This window comes from Microtus pennsylvanicus, chromosome 20 (assembly GCF_037038515.1).
Source record: "Microtus pennsylvanicus isolate mMicPen1 chromosome 20, mMicPen1.hap1, whole genome shotgun sequence".
NCBI classification, from domain to species: Eukaryota; Metazoa; Chordata; class Mammalia; order Rodentia; family Cricetidae; genus Microtus; species Microtus pennsylvanicus.
The window spans coordinates 5,237,102-5,259,121 of record NC_134598.1 but is presented as its reverse complement, the minus strand read 5'-3'; the positions used below and the strand labels follow the sequence as shown (position 1 = coordinate 5,259,121).

The 22,020-nt window shown below is 46.4% G+C and overlaps 1 protein-coding gene across 1 annotated transcript in view; it reads right to left on the bottom strand.

The window, feature by feature from the left end:
* The window catches only part of Ppm1h (protein phosphatase, Mg2+/Mn2+ dependent 1H), a 253,940-nt gene that overhangs the window by 33,828 nt on the left and 198,092 nt on the right, over positions 1 to 22,020 (bottom strand). The window contains exons 7-8 of the mRNA XM_075954933.1: positions 4,175 to 4,238; positions 216 to 323 (exon numbers count right to left, since the gene is read on the bottom strand). Of these exons, the coding sequence (XP_075811048.1) occupies positions 216 to 323; positions 4,175 to 4,238 (172 nt within the window). The remainder of the gene's footprint in view (positions 1 to 215; positions 324 to 4,174; positions 4,239 to 22,020) is intronic.

The following is a 22,020-nucleotide window of genomic DNA, read 5'->3' as shown; positions in this document are numbered from 1 at the left end:
AAGGGAAGGAGGGCACATGGAGGCAACACAGCTCACTAAGCAAGAGATGGCAAGGGTATGAATCCAGGTAGTCGAAGCGAGACTGGGGTGACATGAGAGACATTGGTATATCTAAGTCCCGCTGGCTGCTGTTTGGATGTGGGATGTTGGTCAGGGAAGGCACAAAGCACAAATAGTTTACTGTACAAAATATAAACAAAAATTTCACATGGTACCTCTGGAGCTGAAGACAGGAATGGTTTTATGTAGATGTTGGAGTCATGAACCTTCAGGTCATGGTCCCCAAGTCCCCTGGTCACTCCAATAGTTGCCATTACCCGGGCCTAGGAGTATAAGCAGAGAGTTACCAGAAATACACACGGTGACAGCATCCTGTCCCAAGTCCTCTTGCTTATCAGTCTATGCCATTGGTACAGACTGTTGATATAGACTGCTCATCCCAACTGTGATGTGTAGTATCATCAAAGTCACTGCTGGATCTTAGGATTTAGTAGGCTGCTCTGCTGCATGTCCTTCATTTCCTTCTGTAGAGTCTGGAGTGAAGGGGCCGGAAAATAACTAACTGAAATGCATGCATAACCTACAGCTTCTGAAATCAGTTCATACTAAATCAAGAGCATCCATCCATCCATCCAAATACGCCCCCTCTACAAGTATTTGCTGGACAGCAGCTACATCCTTAGCAATATCAGAGGCAATAACAAAAGGTGAAGCAAGCCAGGGGCAGCTCCTGTCTTTGCGAATTTCAACTAGTAAGTTTTATGGCCAGAGGAAATAAATCTTTAGTGACTCCATGATCTACCTCAATATTCCTACAAATCCTTCCAGGTGAAAGGAACAAAATACCCAGACTGCTAGGCTGGAGCATCACGCTTTCTGAAACTTGTTTATAATGGTTTATGGAATTGACATATTACGTTAATATCTACACAGTCACCTTAAATATCGCCTAAAGCACCTACTATATGCACATGCCATGTAGAAGGGACAGAAGGCTTCATCTTTGTAAAGGAGGCAAGAGGTACGTATCTAGCAAATATATATAAAATGTGCTTAAGTTCTGGAAGGCACACAAACAAAGGGATATGTGAATTTAGAGGAAACACAAATTCTACTGAGAAGCTCCCATGGTGGAGGCAACACTATGTGGTGGCAAAAGATACAGGATCAGACAGGCAGACGTGGAGCGATAGATTGCCTGTCAGACTGAGCGACATACAGCCTAAAGGCGTTAACATTAAGTCTCCAATAACAGAGCCCATGTAGCGCTGCAGTTCTAAGACCTGAGCTGGGATTTTCCTCTATTACGTGAGTAGTAACTACCACAGAGAGCCAAGGATGAAGGGAATCCAAGAAGGAACATTAAGTTTCAGGGCAGGTGGAGAAGGCACTTGCCACCAAGTGACAACCTAAATTTGATCCCTGGAACTCACATGGTGGAGGGAAAAACTGCAAGTTGTTTTCTGACCTTTAACACATGACCTGTGGCTCTTAAATAAATAAATATAAAATAAAATAAAACAAAAACAAAGAGAAAGAAAGGAAGGAAGGAAGACACACTATAATCCAACATAGTTTCTTCCCCTTGTTTCTCTGAAGCACTGTGGATTGGCGGTAGTCTCAAATCAGAAATTACACATGGCTTATAGTACTGTAGAAATGAGACTATGCTATTTATGGGGGCTGGGCTTGAAACAGGATGTCACACCAAGGCTCAGGATGGCCCTCAACTCACTGTAATCCTCTTGCTTTAATCCGGACCCACCATGCCGTGTGTGTGTGTGTGTGTGTGTGTGTGTGTGTGTGTGTAAGCAGTGTGCATGTGTATCACAGGAATGTGTGACAGTCAGAAGACAACCTTTAGGAGTTAGTTCTTTCCTTTCACCATGTGTGCTCCAGGGACTAAACTCAGATTATCAGGTTTGGTGGCAAGTGTCTTTACTCACAGAGCCAGCTTGCTGACCCCCATCACACATTTAAGGTCCAGATTCAAAGGGTATATAGGCTACATGGGTCTCATTCCAGTTAAAGGAGTGTTCAGCTTGACATGGGCACATTCTGCATCTCTCTTTCCTGGCCCTTCTGCCTTCTCCCTGCAACAGTAGCTTCTCTGGCTGGAAAAACCGCCTGCCCGTGTTTGGAACAAAGAATGTAAATGCTGCTGGAAGTGACTGAACTTGTTTACACCTATACAGGTGTTACCCACCAGGCTACTTAGAAGACTTTCTGGAAATAAAACGTAGCAGCTGTGAAAATACCCTGCCATGCCTGAGTAGGAGTTTGTAAAGAGGAAAAAGCAAAAACAAAAACAAGAAACCCTACAGGACTCCAAGAAACCAAGGAGAACAGAGACAGGGATGGTGTGTCCACTTTCTCCAGGGTGGAAAAGAGACTTGTATGGTAGCTTTCCACAGAGCAACAGGCTTCGATGTAGCAATCCACAGCACAGCAGACTACAATGTAGCTTTCCAGTGTTAACAGACTACAATGTAGCTTTCCACAGTGTTAATAGGCTACAATGTAGCTTTCCACAGTGTTAACAGGCTACAATGTAGCTTTCTAATATCAACAGGTTGCAATGTAGCTTTCTATAGTGTTACCAGGCTACAATGTGGCTTTCCACAGTGCTAACGGCTACAAAGGCAGAACTCACCAACCACTTCTAACAAGACAGCCTTTCTTCTTGAGCCCATTGAGAGGGTTTGGGATATTTTGGTGAATCAGACATTTCATTTAACCAAAATATTTAAATCTCATTGTTGAAGCCATACTTACCTGAACAAGACCAAGCCCGCTAAAATCCCAGCATAGGTGGGGGAGGTGCTCCGCATGCCTCACCCCTTAGAAAGGAGTTAATCGGCAGTTGATAATTGCTAGGGAAGGGAGAATCACTCTTTTTTGAGGGTGTGGTCAATGGTAGGTTTCCTATGCTCTAGGAGAGGCCTTGTGTCATGAACTTAAGGGCAGCACTAACTGGATATTATAACAAAAAAAAAGTGGAAAATGCTGGAAAGGATATAGAGAGGAGAAATGAAGTGATGGATATCGTGTTTTATTGTAGACATGTATGAAATTCTTAAAAAGAAAAATTATTTTTGAAAAAAAAAACAACAAAAATCTCCATGCTGATAGCCTTCTAAGAGAGAGAGCAGTCCACTTTCCTGTTCAGGAGAGCTCGTGGAGTCTAAGCGAAGAACTTCCTCAGTACTGACACGTGTAACTAGGTCAGGGACTGGGAGGGTCAGTCTGGACCACGCTAGAGACCTTGCTTTGGTATTCTTGTGAGTCATTTTTTTCTGGGTAAATACTATCTAATACTCATAGACAATTCGCTTGAAGACTCATCTTCTGGTGACTACATTGCCTACTTCTAATTGAAACTCTTCTCCCTGAGTGGAAGTGAGTTGGGTTCGGAGGATGTGTTTAGTGGGGTCTGGGCTCAGAGCTTAGTCATCTCAGCACGGGCACCCGAACTTCCTTCACATCTGCTCACACATCTCATGTCTACAGTCTTTTTGGGTTTCAACCGTGTCATTCAGCGTTTGCTTTTGACGGAAGTGCTGGCACTAAGTGATGGCTCTGTTATCGCAGTCTGGGCTCTTGGTCCTGTGGTGTAACTGCAATGACACTTTGGAGTCCTTTTGTTGGAGCAAGTAGAAAAGCCGACTTACAAAATCTGAACGTCAGTGGTGGGATGAAAGGATACTAGCTAAGAGTTCCACACCGGGGCTGTCCTCTGCTGGCTGTGTGGTTCTGCTTGGGCGCTTCTAATCTGGCAGCCTGTCTACTGAGTAGAGGTAACACAGCAAGCTTGACCTGCCTCTGAGCTTATAAAATAGGGTGGTGCATGTGGAAGTGGCTGTGTTTAAACCATAGAGTGACTCAGATGGGTAGGAAGGGGATGCTAGATTCATAAAATTGGCTGCCCACCCAACCTCTCAGATTCTGCTACTGTCTGGACCCTCAAGGTAGGTGACCTGAAGAATGATGGATGTGATGCTTAAGTTGTCATGGCAATAAAATCCCAAACCACTGAGTGACGCACACAAAAGGCCACAGCCTCAGAGTACATAGGGCTCCAGACACCCCTCTCATTCCAGGACAAACACGCCACAGGCTCAGAGTACATGGCGCTCCAGACACCCCTCTCATTCCAGGACGAGTGCGAGCCTACCTTCTTGCCTTCTCCGTATATAAGGGGAAACTTCAAGTCGTCATCCTCAATGGTTTTGTATGCCCTGGAGGAGGATAAACACCATTTTGAAAATAGGTTTGCACTCAATTAATGACCCTCTGCCCTGACATGAAACCTCATTTTCCTGGAGGTTCCATCCATGTACTGCATTGTCTGTCTCTTTGTTTATATAGTTTATATAGCCATTCTCCATACAGAAGTGTGCGTGTGTGTGTGTGTGTGTGTGTGTGTACTCTGACAAGCCAGGAACTAGTAAGTCTTTGTATTCTTAAAGAGGGAGAAAGCTACTCATTAGTGAGAAGGGGAGACAGAGTTCTGTCCTTAGAGCCTTTGTGATGATGAAGTGGTCCAGCAGCCGCTGGACTCTTCCCGCAGCCTGAAACCGTGATAAACAGCCCTGCTCAGGGGGTAAATGGAGTTTGCACACCCTCCTTTGTGATCCAGTTCTCACCTTCAGGGGATGTTTACATCAAACATCCTCTATTGGGATGACGGGGGACGGATGATACAGCACCCGTTTGACCTCTGGATGAGAGTCAAGGTTGGCAGAAAATTGTTTCCCAATAGCTTTCAGAAGGCCATTCGCTACACAGAAAACTACTTCATACTTCATCGAGTTACGGCAGACATAGGTGTCTAGATGTCACTGCCAGCGAATGAAGCCATGTGTCCCCACATCTGCCCATAAGCAAGTTCAAAAACAAACACGCAACCATCCTAGCCAGTTAGTAGCCATGTCCCTTGGTCAAAGCACATCTACCTTTCTGCGTTTGCTTTCCTCATGTGTGAAGTGAGGACAATGCACAAGATACAAAGGGCTCAGCAGACAGCCTCCGCTCATTAAGGACCCAATTAAGCACAGCTATTAGTAGAATTTAGCAGGTAATTAATTTTTGGTGTAGATTTCCCCTTTCTGCAAAATGGAAAGGAGTACTCATTCACCACCCCGGAACGACGTATGCTGGGGTCCTCGGGACTTCATTAAGCAAACAAGGTCAAAAAGTTATGAGGGAAAAAAAGTACAGACAGGGTAGGGCAGGTTTGAAATGCGTGGAGAAAACCCATTTATTGAATGGCCTCCCGGACCTATACTTTAGGCAACTAGTGAGTGAGGGTGACTCAAATGTACGGACGCTCTTGAAATATAGAAGCATGCAGCCCAAATTCAAAGGCACGGAGAACAAGGCACGATGACCCGTGACAAAGATGCCATGCTGGAACTCATTCGCTGCATGCTAACCTGAAAATTAAAGGTTTTTAAAAGCATGCACCTTCAAGGTGAAAGTGTGCCCTGCTATCCAGAGACCTATTTGGACATGCCACTCTTTCCCGGGTGAGAGAATCAGTGAGGTTTTGCCATCAAATCCACTTGGGTTCAAGTTCAGCTCTGAGTAAGTGGGTGTATTCTCTGGACCTCAGTATCCACATCAGTCAAACAAGGAGAGTCGACAACGACGTACAGAGTTTAGTATGTGCTCAGCACAGCTACGCTCAGAGAACAGCAAAGCTGCTGCAGTCCCTGGCAGCTGAGCCCGGAGTAACCCAGAAATTGAGTTTTCAAGGAAAAAAAAAAACCCCAAACAACAAACCACAGTATTTCCTTCCGTTAAACCTATCAAATTAACACAAAGTGGAAATTAGCCACTTTAGATGTTTAATATACTGACATGAACCATTTTAAACACTAAGGGACATAAGCCACTTGGGGAGGCAAATAAAGCTATTATTAGATTCTAGCCCCAGTTTAGGGATCAACTGTGCTGAGTGGCTCTCACCCTCGGCTATATAAAGAACCACCTGCAAGGGCTTTAAAACATCCTGAGGCCTGGGCTACAGCACGGAGCAATTAAAGTTGATTCTCTGGAAAGGGGACATGGGCATCAGGTGTTTTGTTTGTTAAACCTTCCAAGGAAAACGCTACCATACAGCTCTGTTGGACTCTGCTGTAGACCAAGCTCCGGTGAGTTTACGCTGGAGGCAAATTAAGCAGGGAGGCCCTCATCAGTTTGACTATTGACAGGAGGGACTGGATGAATCCAAAGAGGGGAAGGCAATGGGCTGAGAAAGGCTCTCAGATGCTGTGTGGGTGTGAGGACAGTCTTAGACAGGGAGGCAATGAGGTAAGAATCAGACACAGGGAATGGGCAGCCTTGGGATACCATCACGGGAGTTTATAACTAGAGAGGAGGCAGAAGGCAGCAGATCCCAGAATCAAGGACAGGGAAACACTCCCTAGAGACTGGCTACGAGATGCAACTGGCTTGGGAAGGCAGAGAGAAAACTGTTCCAACTCCACCATAAGTTCATCCTGTCAAATCCTCTCGGGACAGAGGCCACCAGGATCACAAAATCCATGTCTCACAGCTCAGAAAGATAGACACACAACACTGCCTTTGCGGTTGCTACCCCAGGATCAAGGCAACTGCAAAATTCGACATTATACTTTAGCTTATTAATTTATCCTTAGAACAAGAAATTAAAAGAGAAACAAGGACTAGACGGGTGGCTCAGTTGGTAGAGGGCTTGCCCGAAGCTCCAAGCGCAGCTGTAATGCCAGCAGCTGGGAGGTGGGAGAGGGCGGATCATAAGTTCAAAGGTATAGGAAAGTCATCCTTGGATATATAGTGCATCCTCAGCCAGCCTAGGCTACAAGAGACCCTATTTCAAAATGAATTAAAAACGGAAATGAACAGCCTTAGGAAAAGAGTTATTCTGTTCCCACTGGTGTTGGTTTTCAATAAAGCACGAACCCTTTCTCCTCCCGCGACAAACAAGCACAATGACTGTACTGAGAGAGTGTGCCGCAGCACTTTCCCCCACACCTTCTTCCTGGGTATCAAGCACAGCCCGTTCTGTAAGGGGACATCCGTGGACCAATACAGAGTCTGAAGAATACCATGAAATGAAATATTTGGGACTGGGGTGTTGCTTAATTGGAAAGCTCGCGGTTGGTATGAGTGATTCCTGGGTTTGTTCTCAATAGCGAAAGCCAAACAACAATCAAAAAAACCCTCAAGAATTGACAGCTGGCAACCAGGTGAGAGTGTGTATAAAGCTAAGAATAAGTCCAGCAGATTTAATTTATTGGGGCAGATACTGGACTTGGTAGTTAAGTATAGCTTCTAAAATCTGTCAGAGACCCCTTGTTACTGATGGGGAAACGGTCAGGGAGTTACTTCCCCAAGATCACACATTAAGTGGATAGCTCTAACCCAGGAAACATCCCAACGTATGAGAGCAGGGCTAACCTTGGGGGACGTTTGCCTCTGGCCAATGAACCCGACGTGAGACAACGTCAGCAAATATTTGATGGGGAAAAGAGAACCTGGGCGAGTGAGGACAGAACACTTTCGGAGTGTCAAGAGAACAAATCCACTGCCTGGCAGCCAATGAAATCTAGAGGGAGGAGGGCGGGCGGGTAAATAGTGGAAATGACCATCTGGGTCCCCACGCCTGTATCTGACCCCTGCCCACTTCGTCTATGGCCACAAGAGGCAGCTTATTCTTGTCCTTCGGAGAACAGATGTACCGCAGACATCCCGGGCAGGTAAAGGCCTCCCCCCCGGCTCTGACCACTTGCAATGCCCTGTCTAGCGCTATCCTCCATCATCCTTGTTCACACTACAGCAGCCACACTTCCAGCTTGTCCACACTCCCCTTTTCTTCACCCAGGGGAGGTGAGAGGAGAAAGGAGGATGGTGGGATTTGAGAGTGCCGATACACCGAGGTTGTTTATAACCAAGAACGTGGCCAACGGACAAATCCCTTCATTTCAGATCCTAAGATTTGGAAAATTCTGTTAAACGAATAGAGAAAATTCAAACTCAGATTATTCACCGGCTTTACAACAGCATAACGTATCAGGGATTCCAGTTAAGCAATCACTTGTTCTAAGACAGCACATTAAAAAGCCAATGAAACACTCTTAGATCACTCTTCCATTGGGTCAACTGCTTTGTGAAATTTGTGAGATGAGAAATGAATGCAAGGCTTCTAAGGGGTTACTGCATACATTCTTGGCTTTTCCTACTTTAGAGGCATTACCCTCAGATAAACTTATTTATTTATTTTAAGTAATAGTTTCAGGCCAGGCATTGTGGCAAACACCTTTAATTCCAGCAATCAGGAGGCCAAGGTGGAAAGAGCTATGTCTACTCAAGGCCAGCCTGGTCTACATAGAGAGATGCTGTTACAGAACAAACAAACCAAAGAAACAACGTTTCCTGTCTGAGGGCTCTCAAGACACCTGGAATGAACTGTCTCAGTGCCCCCTTTCTTAGTTTTCTCAACTATTGTCTCACAGGACCTTGGGGACATCCATCACCACTCATGCCACCAAGTACTCAACACGTTTGTTACCAAACATCACAGACCGTGACAAGGGCCCTCTGTGGGCTGCCTGGCCTGCCAGTGTCCTCCAGATTGGTGCTTACCTTAAGTGAAAGCTCTTGAGGTGTGGTCTAATTAAGCATGAAGTTATTCTTTTGATTTGGACTTTGTTCTTTAGAGATCAATGAAACCTATTTGCACTGCACACATGCACACGCATGCCTGTGTATGAGGGGTTTTGTGGTCACAGGTTGAGACAGTAAGGGAAAACAAACAAACAACAACAACAACCTCTAGTCCACAACCAAACAAGACAGACTCCAGTCCATAAGAGAAAGATCTAGAAAGGTTTCCTTGGAGACGTCGCCTCTAGTTTTTGGGGGCACACTGGTTAGTTTACTTTGAATAAAGGACCCCACTGCCCTTATTAATTTTACCTTGTTAACTTCAGTCTATTGTTATTACCCACTGAGAAATTTTGCTTTGTTTTTGTTTTCAGACAGGGTCTCACTATGTAACCCTGGCTGTTCTTGAACTTGCTATGTATGTAGGCCATGTTGGCCTCTAACTCACAGAGATCCACCTGCCTTTGTTTCCAGAGTGCCAGGTTTAAAGACATATATTTTCACACCTGGCTTAATTTCCTTTTGTTTGTAAAAGAAATATTTATTAATTTATGCATATTATCCCCCATGAGTAGCACACTGGTCTAGTGTATTACCCCATGGGTAGCACCCTGGTCTAGTGTATTATCCCATGGGTAGCACCCTGGTCTAGTGTATTACTCCCAGAACACTGCTCATCTCGGAGACTTACTTCTGAACTGTCTCCCTCTTTTTATTTTTCTTTTTGACTCTTTGGCAGCTTCCTACTTGGCCCTACACTTCTAACTACTCTCTGACTATGGTTCTTTCTAATTTGATTCTACTTGTGAGAAATACTTTGGTATGTTCCTTGCAGCATCCTAAAATTCCTCAGCCTCAGAAATCTGAGTAGAACAATGGAATATTATGTCAGTGTCAGGCTAAACGCTTTCACCCTTACCTCTAAAACAAATTACAACCTTCCCCCCACCAGAGTCCACCCCCATTACCTCTTCCCACATGATGGTAGCTCTCTTCACTCAAGGACAGAGGCAGTGGTGCCAGGACAATGTCTCTAGGCCTGGGGAAGAAGGGTATTGGAACTTTTTTGGCTTCTCACTCACGTCTGGTCTTAGTGCAACCAGGGTAAGTACTCCATCAGATCCTACCACTGCCGTCTCACACCCTCCAATGGCTTCCGTTATACCACAATCACCAGCCTTTTGAAAACTGCCCCCCTTCCCGCCACCCTGACCTTATTCCTTTTCTCCACAGCGTAGCATCTACCATTGCTAACAACGTTTTTCTTCCTTACACTATGTCACAGTACAACTCTGCAATATTCTCTTCAGGTTCATTTGTTTCTTCTTCTGGTGGCATTGATTTTGAGACATGAAGGGTTTAGAATGTGGGACCTTAGCTAGGAGATGTGGGTCAATGGACGGGCGGGCCTTTGCCAAGGCCCTAGTTGTGGCTGCTCTCTGCTACCACAAGCTCCTGCAGTGAACTGAGCTGCTTTGTCCCCTGCCTTCCCTGTCCTGATAGACCACAACCATCTTGAAATCATGATGAAAACAAGTCCTCCCGACTCTTCTGCTGTTCTGTTAAGTGTTCAGTCACAGCAATGCTAAGGCCACAAATGTTCCCCCACATTCACGAGTTCTGCGAGAGAGGACATTTTTGACTGGGTAAATCTAATGTTCCTGGTACCTCAACACATTATGGTGCTTAGTAATCATTTAAGCAAATCGATGTGTTTGTTCTAGCTTCCCCAGCAGAGGCTTTTCATGCCTTCCTGTTTTATTCTCCTTTTCAGAACAGACGCCAAGAACTTCCCTGTATGCAAAGGGAGTTCACAGTTCACAGTCTCAGGGTTGCGTGCTTCATCCATCTTTCTTCCTGTGCTTGTAGGCTCTGTACTAATCTGCATAGCCTCAGACCTTTCCTGAGCACTTACCTCAAGAGATCTCTGTGGAGTCACAGAGATCCTTCTAGCTATTACTGAGTGAGCATTGTTCCAGAACTCCTTCACCAAGAACACATCTGGCCAACTACTGGGTCAGTTTTGTAATTTTCATCAGAAAAACCTTAGCCCAGCTGGGTGGCCTGTAACAAATCTCTCGACATCATAGCTCCTCTCCCACCCCACCCCCACTTACCTTCACATAACCCATCTATGAAAACCTCCCTGATCTGGCACTGGTGCCCTGGGATGCTTTCTTCCTGGTGGTTGTTTCTTTAACAACATGAGACTCTCATTCCCTCTTCCTCAGCTGCTCTACCCCTAGATCTCCCTCTAGTCCTACAGGAAAATGCTACCTCTGGCCACGCAAAGCATAGTGCTTCCTACTGCTCACTGTCCCATGCGAACCTTCACACTGTTCACTTAGCGCCCTGTGAATTAGCTTACTGTGTCCGCTCCATCCTCATTCTGAACATTAGTTCTCTGAAGACAGTGACTCCGTAGGTTCTGCCTGTTCTTGACGCTGACAGGCAGGCAGGCAAGCACACTGTGGACGGAACCCAGACACTAGCAGACGTCTGAATGATGAATGATGGCTGGCCCTTCACCTTCAGCTGCTGAGTTTCCCTCTAAGACGGTGTGCCATTGCCTTGGTGTTTCTCTTCACCTTGCCTTCAGCAGACTTTTCTCTGAAAATCAGAGCTAAGTTCTCCCTTAAGTAGAACTCTTTATATTAAAATTGTAGGTTCTCTTTCATTACCTATACATATTAATAAATAGTTACAAAGTAATTAAAACACCGTTTATGATTCTACGAATGACTACTTTCTACAGGAAATTCCTAAATATCCTTTGGGATGGCCATTTTTAAAAGTCACAGTTCTGCATGCTGTGTAGTGTTGCCGAGACACCGTAGTAACTTCAGTTTATATTGACATACATAATCTTCTATATTAACTCGGTTTAAAGGTCTGCTGCCCACTTGAGGAAGTATTTTAAGACACGCACTGTGATGTCTATCTACGTGGGGGCCTATCTACTTTGGGGACTGAGGCAAGAGAATGGCTTTAGCAAGGACTTTTAAGAGAAAAGAATTCCAAGCAAAAGGAGGGAGGGGAAGGAGAAGGGGAAAGAGGAAGGAGAAAGTAAAAAAGGGAATGAAATTCTTCTTGGTCTTTCGGGGAGTTCGTTCCCAGCCAGAGGACCCCTCTCCCACACACTGTGATGTGTGGGTGGGTGGGGAGGGGTGGGGAATGTATGTCCCTGTGGGTGCATAGGTATGTGCTCTTGTGTGGAGATCAGAGGACATACTGAAGTGTTGTTTCTCAGGGGTCAACCACTTTGTTATTTAGACATGGTCTGTCAGCTGTAGCTCACCAGCTAGTCTAGGCTGGCAAGCCAGTCCCAGGGCACCTATCTCTGCCTCTTTAGCCCTGAGCTTAAAATGAAGGCTCTATTTTTTGTTTGTTTGTTTTGTTTTTAGAGACAGGGTTTCTCTGTAGTTTTAGAGACTGTCCTAGAACTGGCCTCGAACTCACAGAGATCTGCCTGCCTCTGCCTCCTGAGCACTGGGATTAAAGGAGTGCGCCACCACAGCCCAGCTAAATCTTTCTTCTCTTTCATTTATTTTGGTTTTTCAAGACAAGCTTTCTCTGTGTAACAGCCCTAGCTGTCCTGGAACTAGCTATGCAGATCAGGTTGGTCTCAAACTCATAGAGAATCACCTGCCTCTGCCTCCCAAGTGCTGGGAATAAAGGCCTGTGCCAACACTGCCAGGTGAGGCTCTATTTTAATGTGGCTCCTCATACACAGCACAAACTTTAGCAACTGAACTACCTCCTTTGTGACTTCTTAGCTGGAGTTCAGAGGTCACACTTGGACATCACCTACCCAGAGTACTTCCCACAAACTCCCCTTTCTCCTAAACTACAAACTTTCACTAAAAGAGAGGGGTAGAAAAAAAAAAACTGCTCATGTCACTAAACTGATTTCCTTAGCAGAACTTCAAAGTTGTCTAAAGAGAATATGATCCCTTCTGGGGGAACTGAAGGACGGTTTGCCTTTGGGGACGACAGAATTTGGACAGTCTGTGATCTCCAGTGACACATACCAGTGAGTCACATTCTTCCACTAACCTCTCGACATTGCCTTGGATGTCTCTCTTCCCCCGAGGACCTTTCTTCCTGAATGTTCCTCCCTCCTGGCAGAGCCCACTGTGGTGAACTGCAGCACTCCAGGCTCAGAGTCGGTGGTTTGGAAGTAATATTGCAGTCCTCACGTGTACTAGCTGCGTGAACTTAGGAAAAGTCCCTGAAATGTCTGGACTTGCTTCTTCAACTGGGTACTGGGGAGGATACTTGCAAGCGCAGAATGCAAATATGCCCTTTATGAAGGATAGCCTGCTAATGACACATGAATTAAGACTATTAAGGTCACAGGAACCCTATTCTTTCCTTAGTAGAGCTGTGGAGTTAAAGAACTGGCTAACAGGGGCGGAAACAGTACATGCTCATAGAGACACCATCTTGTTGAGCAAAAGAACCACCCCAATTTAAGCCTTTTCTGCTGTCAACCAATGATATACAAGCCTACAAGCACCTTTGTCCTAACAAGCCCCAGGCCTTGGTAGGACGCCTGAGATCTAAACAGCAATCTAAAGGGAGAATTGCTGGGTTAGTTTCCCTTTGAGGCGGAAGCCCACTGCCTCTCCAGGAGGGAGGGGAGAGCCACATGCAGTCTCTTTTCTCACAGAGTCCTAGCCTTGGCACAGTCATGTCTCACCAGGCAGAGTACGTCTGGATGGAGGAACGGCGGGAAGGAGCATCCTGCCCTCGGGTCCTCACTGCTGCCTCCCTAGAACAAAGTCTCAACAGCAGCTCACATCCCACAAGGCCCCGGAGGAAACACCATTCAGGCTTGAAGCCCAAATGCCAGCGGTGGTTCTCAGAGCTTGGCAAAACCCCAATTAAGCAATACTGGAATCTGTCATGGCTCTCCCCTGACTGGCTCGCCCCACCCCCACTCATTTTAGGCCTTCCTGGAAAAAGCAATGTGGGGCTGGCAGCCACCTCATGCTTCCTTTTTTTTTTCTGCCAGCCATCTGTATTTCTAAAGGCATCAAAGCCCGGAGCCTGACCACAGAGTCGCGGAAATGGAGGCTGCTTCCTGCTCTTGGCGTGGTGCTAGCGGGCAGCCAGCTCAGCCCTCATTGCCTGCTCTGTGTGTGTGTGCGCGGGCACATATGCACACACATGCACACACACACACACGCACACACACACATGCGCGCACACACACACACACACGCACACACACACACGCACACACACACACATGCACACACACATGCACACACACATGCGCGCGCGCGCACACACACACACACACACACACGGCTCCTTTATAGCCACACAAGATTCAGTATTGAAGTTCTAAGAGCTTTTTCTTCCTGGCTTCAAAGTGTTCCTGAAAATCCTCAGACATATCTTAAGCTTGCAAGTGGGTGGGAACTTGGCCTGCTGAAAAGATGGGGGCCAGACAGTCAGGGACACAGAGTCTGTGGCAAGCTTTAACAAGAGCAGTTTCTTATCAGAGATGTGGAGGATGGGTCCCTGGGGAGAGTCTGAGGGAACTAAGAAATATCTGGCATTTGCAAGGTAGTTTGGAGTCTAGCCTTGAGGCTCTTGCCTGGTTCAACTCCTCTGCCATAGACCCAGCACTGCCTGACAGGATTGAGTTACCTTCAAACCTAAGTTGTGTATATGCGTGCACGTGTGTGTGTGTGTGTGTGTGTGTGTACATCTATGGGTGTGATAGTTTGACTCACTGGTTTTCTGCATCCATGTGCCCATAGCAAATTTCAATAGCTATTCAGTTATATGACCCCTGGCGAGGTCAATTTGAGGCTCTCTAAACAAATCTCCTCTTTTCTAATTTTGGTCCCGGGAGCATCATTTATATTAGTCAAAGTCTGTAAGTATTAAGCCATTATGAGGCGGATACATCTCTGTTGGACCCAGGTATGAAGACCAAGTTTGAGCTGTCTGAAAATGATTCCTATTTGGCGAGAGAACCAAGAGGGCCGACAACCACGCTGCCTATCACACGGAGGTTCAAAGCAAGGAAGTAAACAACATCCCCATCTCAGCCACATAAAAGGGCCTTCTGGTCTCTCTAGGAAAGCACCCCATAATGAGGTTTAAGGTTTGGTCCTAGAGAGGAAATCTTCCTGGTGACAGAGCCGACCCACAATCCCTGGGAAAATTCCCGTTGCTTTTCTTTCATCCTCTAGCGTGAAGTGGACCATACCTGGAGTTTGGGGATTGGTAATCATACTTTTTTTTTTTGGCCTAAATCCTCCTCTTGCTCCTAACAGGCCTATGTATAATGGAGAGAGGCAAACAGAAGGGGCCGGGGAGATGGCACAGTAGGTAAGGTGTCTGTACCATGTGCTGGGCAGGTTTGGACAAGAGTCACCTGAGAAGAGAGGCTTCAATGGAGGAATGGCCTCTGTCAGATTAGCCTCTGGGTGTGTCTATGGGGCATTTTCTTCATTAACTATTGGTGGGAAGAGCCTGGCCCATTGTGCGTGGGGCCATCCTTGGACAGGTGGTCCCGGGTTCTATAAGAAAGCAGGCTGAGCAAGCCAGAGGAAGCAAGCCAGTAAGCAGCACCCCTCCATGGCCTCGGCATCAGCTCCCGCCTCCAGGTCCTGCCTTGGTTTCCTGCCCTGACTTCCTTCAGTGATGGACTGGCTCTAATGTGTAAGATGTTAGAAATCTTTTCCTCCCCGAGTTGCTTCTGTTGTGGTTTTACCCCAGCAACAGAAAAGCAAACTCGGACACTGAGCGAGCTTGGGGACCTGAATTCGACCCTAGCACTCTGCATGTCTGTTATCCCGGCGCTAGGTGGCGGTGGTGGTGGGTAGGGGGCAGGGGAACCTGGAGCTCACTAAACAGCCAATGTAGCCAAAGGCAAGTTTAGACTAAGGGAGAGACCCAGTTTCAAAATGTAAGGGTACAGCAGGATTGAGGACAACACCGGACATAACTCTCTAACTTCTATAGGTATGAGCGCACATATGCTGTGTGCACACAATACCCAAATATGTACACATACATACATATATACATACATACAGATACACCCAAACATGTACACACACAGAAAACAGGCACACATACCCAACATGTACAGACACAGACAGAGACACACATAGACAGACAGACAGACAGACAAACAGCTAGGTTTTATCTTACTGGCCTCTCTATATTCCCTTGAAAAACTGGATTAGAGGAAAGGTTTTATACTTTGGGATCAGTGGTTATATATATATATATATATATATATATATATATATATATATATATTAATTAAACTTCCTCACTCTGACATAAACAAGCATATATTAAGCCAACATTTATTATTACATACAATATAGAGGTCAGCATTTTCTTCCCATCCAATGCTGCCTGGTTTGTTGAACATGCTTACCTTCGTATGCTAACTGGTTTCACAGTCTATGAATGGGTCCCTACCCGCAATGAGTTCTGAGCAAAGAAACAGAACCTGTTCAGAAGCTTCCACACTAGGAACCAAGGTTTGAGCAGAGAGAAGCAGCAGGCTTTGTACTCATTCCTAATGTTTGCCAACTGTGTATGGCGGGCTAGGCCCAGGTGCTGGAACACAAAGCCAATTAGGCGCAGACAGCAAAGGTGATTTTCCGACTCACAGCCACAAGCGCAGTGGCAGAGAGGCACACTCCACTTGCCTGGAAGATGAAGGCGCTGAGGATCCATTTCTGAAAACTAGAAACAAGTGTGTGTAAAGAGAACCGGTGCTATTTTGGGACAAATCATTCAGGATGACTCGTAGGGAAATTCCAGATTTGGAAATTATTCCTGATCCACTGCTCTTTCTGGGTGTGCATTAGTACTTGGCTAAGAGAGCTTCATGTTCTAATCAATAACATTAGCTCTCCCCACGGGCCTCAATCACAGAGCCTCGCTTTTATGACCAACGGAGAGTGATTTTAGCTTTCATTGGGACCATTCATTCTGAAACAAACATGAACTTCATTGACACTGGCCTTTTATGTATGACATCATGTAAGGATATACAAAATCAGATGGCCAAAACTGACTACAGAGACACAAAAGGGCAGGGAGAAAACAACACAAGATTGCTAGTTAGAGGGGAGAGTCCCCCTGCGTAGGCTAGTACCTCCGTGCCAACCCTCACAAAGCCCTTCTCTCTGGCGTCAGGGCACTGGTATCAGGGAGTATAGAGCCGTGTAGCTCCTGGGACAAGCCACATTTGGGACTATATCAGATGATACATCTTTCAACACCTTCTATACAAGGGCTTTGGGTTGACAACACCATACAGACACGCAGCATGAATAGTAAAAATCCAGAGACAGATATTGGGGTTCAACCTGAAGATCAGAAAATCAAAATAGTCAGGCACTGGCTCTTACTTGTACCTTGGTCTGAAATGGTGATCCGGCCTCCACACATCCTCAGAAGGAGACTGAACCAGGACCTGTCTCCTCCTGGCTCACGCATCAGGATGACCAACTGGTCACCACTCTCGCCCTGCTCCTAGCCCTCTCCAGGTTATTACACACTCAGGACGCCCTCACTTTGTTCTCAACGTTCTTCTTTACGTCTATAATGCTTATAGTAACGGAGTAAGGGAGCTAGGGTTTTATATTCATTACACAAACAAGAAAACACATGCACAGGGCGGGGGAGACTGCTCAGTGGTTGAAAATCCTACGGAACAAATGCGAACAGCCAAGTTTGGGCCCCCAGAAACCCACAGAAGGCACAATGGACACGGCAGCTCCCTTGTAATTCCAGCCTTGAAGGTGGAGATGGGGGACCCCCAGAGCAAGCTTGCTAGCAAGACTAGTTCTTCAGCAAGGATAGACACAAAGCCTTACCTTCACTGTATGTGAATCTTGGGGTTGTCTGAATTTAAGAGGACCACAATGACAGGATGGAATAGATCTTTTAGGGTCTAGAGTTGGGGTTTGCCAGCTCTCTGGATGGGTGCCTGGGGTGAGCTCACTCCCGGGGGGTTTAATTCAGCACCTTGTCCTACTGATTCCGAAGATGCTCCAGAGCCACACTGGGTTAGCACTTCAACATCTGTTATTGTGAAAGCAGCAACATCGGTTTCTTACTCTGACACTCCGAGGGCACAGAGAAGGAAAATAGCCTTGTCAATCTTCAATATCAGTGACATATCGTAAGCGGAGGTGTGGGGTAGAGATAAAGAATGTTTCCTTGGCAGGTTGGCAAAGTACCTGGGAAATCTGTGAGAACATAACGGTACGTACTTCTCTGGAATATCCTTAAAATATCCTTAAAATATCCTTAAAATAAGATCCTGTTGATGGGCGGAAGGCTGGCCTGTAGTTTCTTCTCAGTGCCCCACTGGTTCCTTCTGTCTTTCCTTTCCAGGGAAATAGTGCTCTTAAGGGAGAAAATGTAAAACAACGCAGGTTCATCTCACCTTTATCACGGCTTTCACAGTTGCCCAGGGAGCGTGATACTATTCTCCTGTGAGTTCTATCATCACTCTGGGCATGCTCCCGTGCTACATGTTCGTTCTGTGGGATGACCACGAGCAAAGCAATGATGTCTAGCTGACACGCACCAATTTTTAACTGTGTGGAACACTGAAATAATTACACACTGGCTGTAAAATGACTGGCCAGGCCCTGTGAGTCTCCTGTCTGTACTCTGTGTCCTTCGCAGAGTCCCCAGGATACAGCAGTCAATAAAGGCTTAATAGTGCCTACTGCAGCTGGGGATTTCCAGGACCCCTGTATCCACCAGGCTGAGTCTATGTCCTCCATGTTGATTATTAAGACATTTTGAATATCACCTCTGGCTTCTATGTTCCCCAAACACACATTCTGTCTCAACTCCTTCGGCCTCTGCTGTGCTGTTTGTTTGCAAACAATATCCATTCTGGTAGCTCCAGTCCTCTTGAGATCCCCGTCTGAATCTGGGTCTTTAGATTCTAACACAGCCTCTACACAAAGTCACTCCCCAACTCAATCTCCTCTCTCAGAAAGAGCTGCTTCTTCCGCTACTGCTTCTGGTCTCATATTAAACCCTTGTTAATAGCCTCTACATTTCTACATAGGCAATTCAGGCTAGCATGAGCAGTCTTCAGACTATCACGTCCTATGTGATTAGCGCCGTCCAATAGGAGATCTCGATTCAGTCACTGAGGGGCTGGGTGTCCCTCCTGTGACAGGGATGACTCTGGAAGGTACAGAATCAAGGATACAGAAGGATGGAAAGAATAACTAATCAGTGCTCTAGGAAGTGCTAGCGGATGATGTGAGGGTCTGGGCAGCACTGGGCGTCTCTCTCACAACAGTACTATGTCACCTCAGCTGAGTGGAGCCTGTCTCCTCGCCCACCCTGCCATGGGGCAGAGCTACCAGACAGAGTTGGCCGGCGCACCTTGACTTTCTTTCAGACACTTGCCTCTCTAAACTGCCTTTCTTTCCCTTTTTGATTTCTAGTTCCTCGTTACCTTGGGAAACAAACATTTGAATGTATTTTGGATTATAAACCCCTGGATCCTTCTATAATGCTATCTAGCTTACACACACACACACACACACACACCTATTGATTATAGAATTAGACACACCTCCAGCACTTAGTACAGGACAGTTTTGCTTGGCACCTACCTGGCATATAAATGTATAATATAACCACTGTTTGGTAATATAATTAGATCTCGTATCACAAATGGTGGAACCACACCTGAGTGCAGAAGCATGATTTGTTAAAGGCATACAGGGGTAACTGACCCAGCAAGGCAGTCTGGCTATGCCACATCTGTTCTTAACGTGATGCTTCGTATGCAACAGGTATACAGTATAGATCTGCAAAATATAAAAAGAGGACCCTCTGGGAGTTCAGTGATCCCGCCTACTCCAATAGAAACTTTTGAAGGTCTGTGACATTCTCACACTCTCCCAGATGACTGAAAGCTGCGTGAGCACTGTGTGATACACACCCCCAGTTAGTATACATGGGGGATGAGATGCAGATATGGTCTGAGTAAGGGGATGGGGATGGGGACTCTTCAGTGGCTCTGAGGAGAAGGAAGGAAGGCCGGGAAGCAGCCTGTATATGCTAGGAATGGCAAACATCCAGCTACAGAAGGGGAGAGGTAAGGGTCTGTGAGAGTGCATATGGGATGCCCCATCAATAGGGAGCAAGATGGTGGGGTTCCCTTTCCTTTCTCTTCCCAGTGGCCCGACAAAGCCTGTTTGTCTTGGCTAGAGGCCATTTGTAAAGACCCCATAGCGTCCCCTGGCCTCCTGCGTGGGGCAGGAGTGGGAGTCATCTGTCACTGTCAGGAGATGTGCTGTACGCAGCAGGGATGGCTTTCTTCCCTGCTGCTCCGGCAGCAAGAGCTGCAGATCTTGAAAAGATGCAGAACATGCACAACGCAAATAATCATTCATCATCGCAGGCTCTGTGAGCCAGGGAGAGGCCACGCTCCACATGGCGCTGACCCCGGTCCCACTGTGACTCCAGACTCCCTTTCCTGCCTGGACCTGGGAACAAGATGCCTTTGAGGGGCTCAGTCCACACTTCAGGTAACCCTCCTGCCCTGAAATCTACTGAGGTTTAGGGCAAAAGTTCCCTGAGACAATCTCGAAGCCCTCACCCCGATCTCTGCAGAGCCCAGATATTCCCACTGTTCTCAGCAGTCAGATCGCTGCCAAGGAGGCTCCATAATCGTTAAACTATGAAAACACAAGTTGCTGGGAGGAAATGAATACCAGCTTTCGCTAGGGAAAGGCTTGCTTTCTTCTGAAGTAATTATAAAATTAAAATGTGATATTTCTCTGGGGAGTCTAAAAGGCTTCCCAGTGCGGTCCACGGCATACAAGAAATGTCAGGATTTGCAACGGAGTGAGGCTGGGAAATCCTCCTGCGTTCCCCAAAACGCCAGTCAGAGACATCTGCAAGCAAATTTCCAAAGACTGGGTGAAGAGTGATTAAGAGCGAAAAGAAAAAGTAGAGAGTTTGAATTTTACAATTACTCTGTGGGACTCAAGAGCCAAACTGCTAGAAAGCGCATGCGTTCTAAGTAAGACTAATAATGCTGAAGTTAATTAGACCCACAGGCATGACCAACGTATAAATTCAAGACCCAGAGAAGGGCAGTGTCCCTTTAAAAGATGCCTGGGGACCAGTGGGCAAGCTAATGAGGACTGTCAGTAATGGAACTTTATGAGGCGGTACAAGGGAGGAGAAAGCCTGGGGTTCCTGTAAGAGGGCTTCCGGCTTGATTCGATAAATCAATGCGTATCAAATATGGGTGCCATTCTGGAGTTGGCTTCATGCCCTTCTCATCTACCCACTGCCTTACCCATGATCTACCTGAATGTACCGACGGAGGGCACAGAGGAGATATAGAAGCTGCGCGGATAACATTTGTGCCACTTGACCCAGCGACCGCATGTACCCACTTGGGTGGGGCTGTCTCCACCAGGCTTCTCTTTCCAGAAAATACTGTCTTTTTATTGGTAAAAGCCTAAGGCTATGGGGCTGGGCCTTTCATGACTGAGCCCAGCTTCTAGGCTGCAGACTGTGAATAAAGGCAAAAATTCAGTTTCGAAATGGAACAGAAAGCCATGGAACTGAACTGACTTTTTAATCAGATCCCCAGGATCTGAACTACTTCCCAAGAAGTAAAAGAAAAAGCAAGAAGGAAAGGAGCAACATCTGGTGGCAGCCTAGGGGACAGTGGGGAGAGGCTAGGCTGGAGGGAGAAGGAGAGAGAGGGAGAGAGAGAGAAAGAGAGACAGACAGAAAGGGAGAAAGCTACTGATTTAGGCAGATGAGAGGAGCTGGACTTCCCTTTATGGTCAACAGCATGAAGCCTTTTTTCCTGCCCAGCAAAGGGACAGCTGGGGACAAGTTAGCCATTCCTAAACACCATGACAGAAGTCCCTGGGCATTTGGAAGGTGGAGCAAAGCCCATCTCCCAGCTGCCTTAGTTGGACTTAGTAAGGACAGGGGGCCTCTTCCCTTTGGCTTTCCCTGCCATCTGCCTGTCTGTCTATCATCTATCTATCTATCTATCTATCTATCTATCTATCTATCTATCTATCTATCTATCTATCCATCCATCCATCCACCCACCCACCCACCCACCCACCCATCCATCCATCCATCCATCCATCCATCCATCCATCCATCTACTTACCTACCTGCCTATCGCCTATCTATCCATGATCTTAAATTTCTAATCTTCTTCCTTCTATCTCCCAAATGCTGGCATTATAGGTACAGATCAACATGCCCAGTTTACGTAGTATGAGAGATTAAGCCCAGAATTTTATATATGTAAGACAAGTTTTACCCTCTGCTCAGCTGTTTAGACACCTTATATTGTTG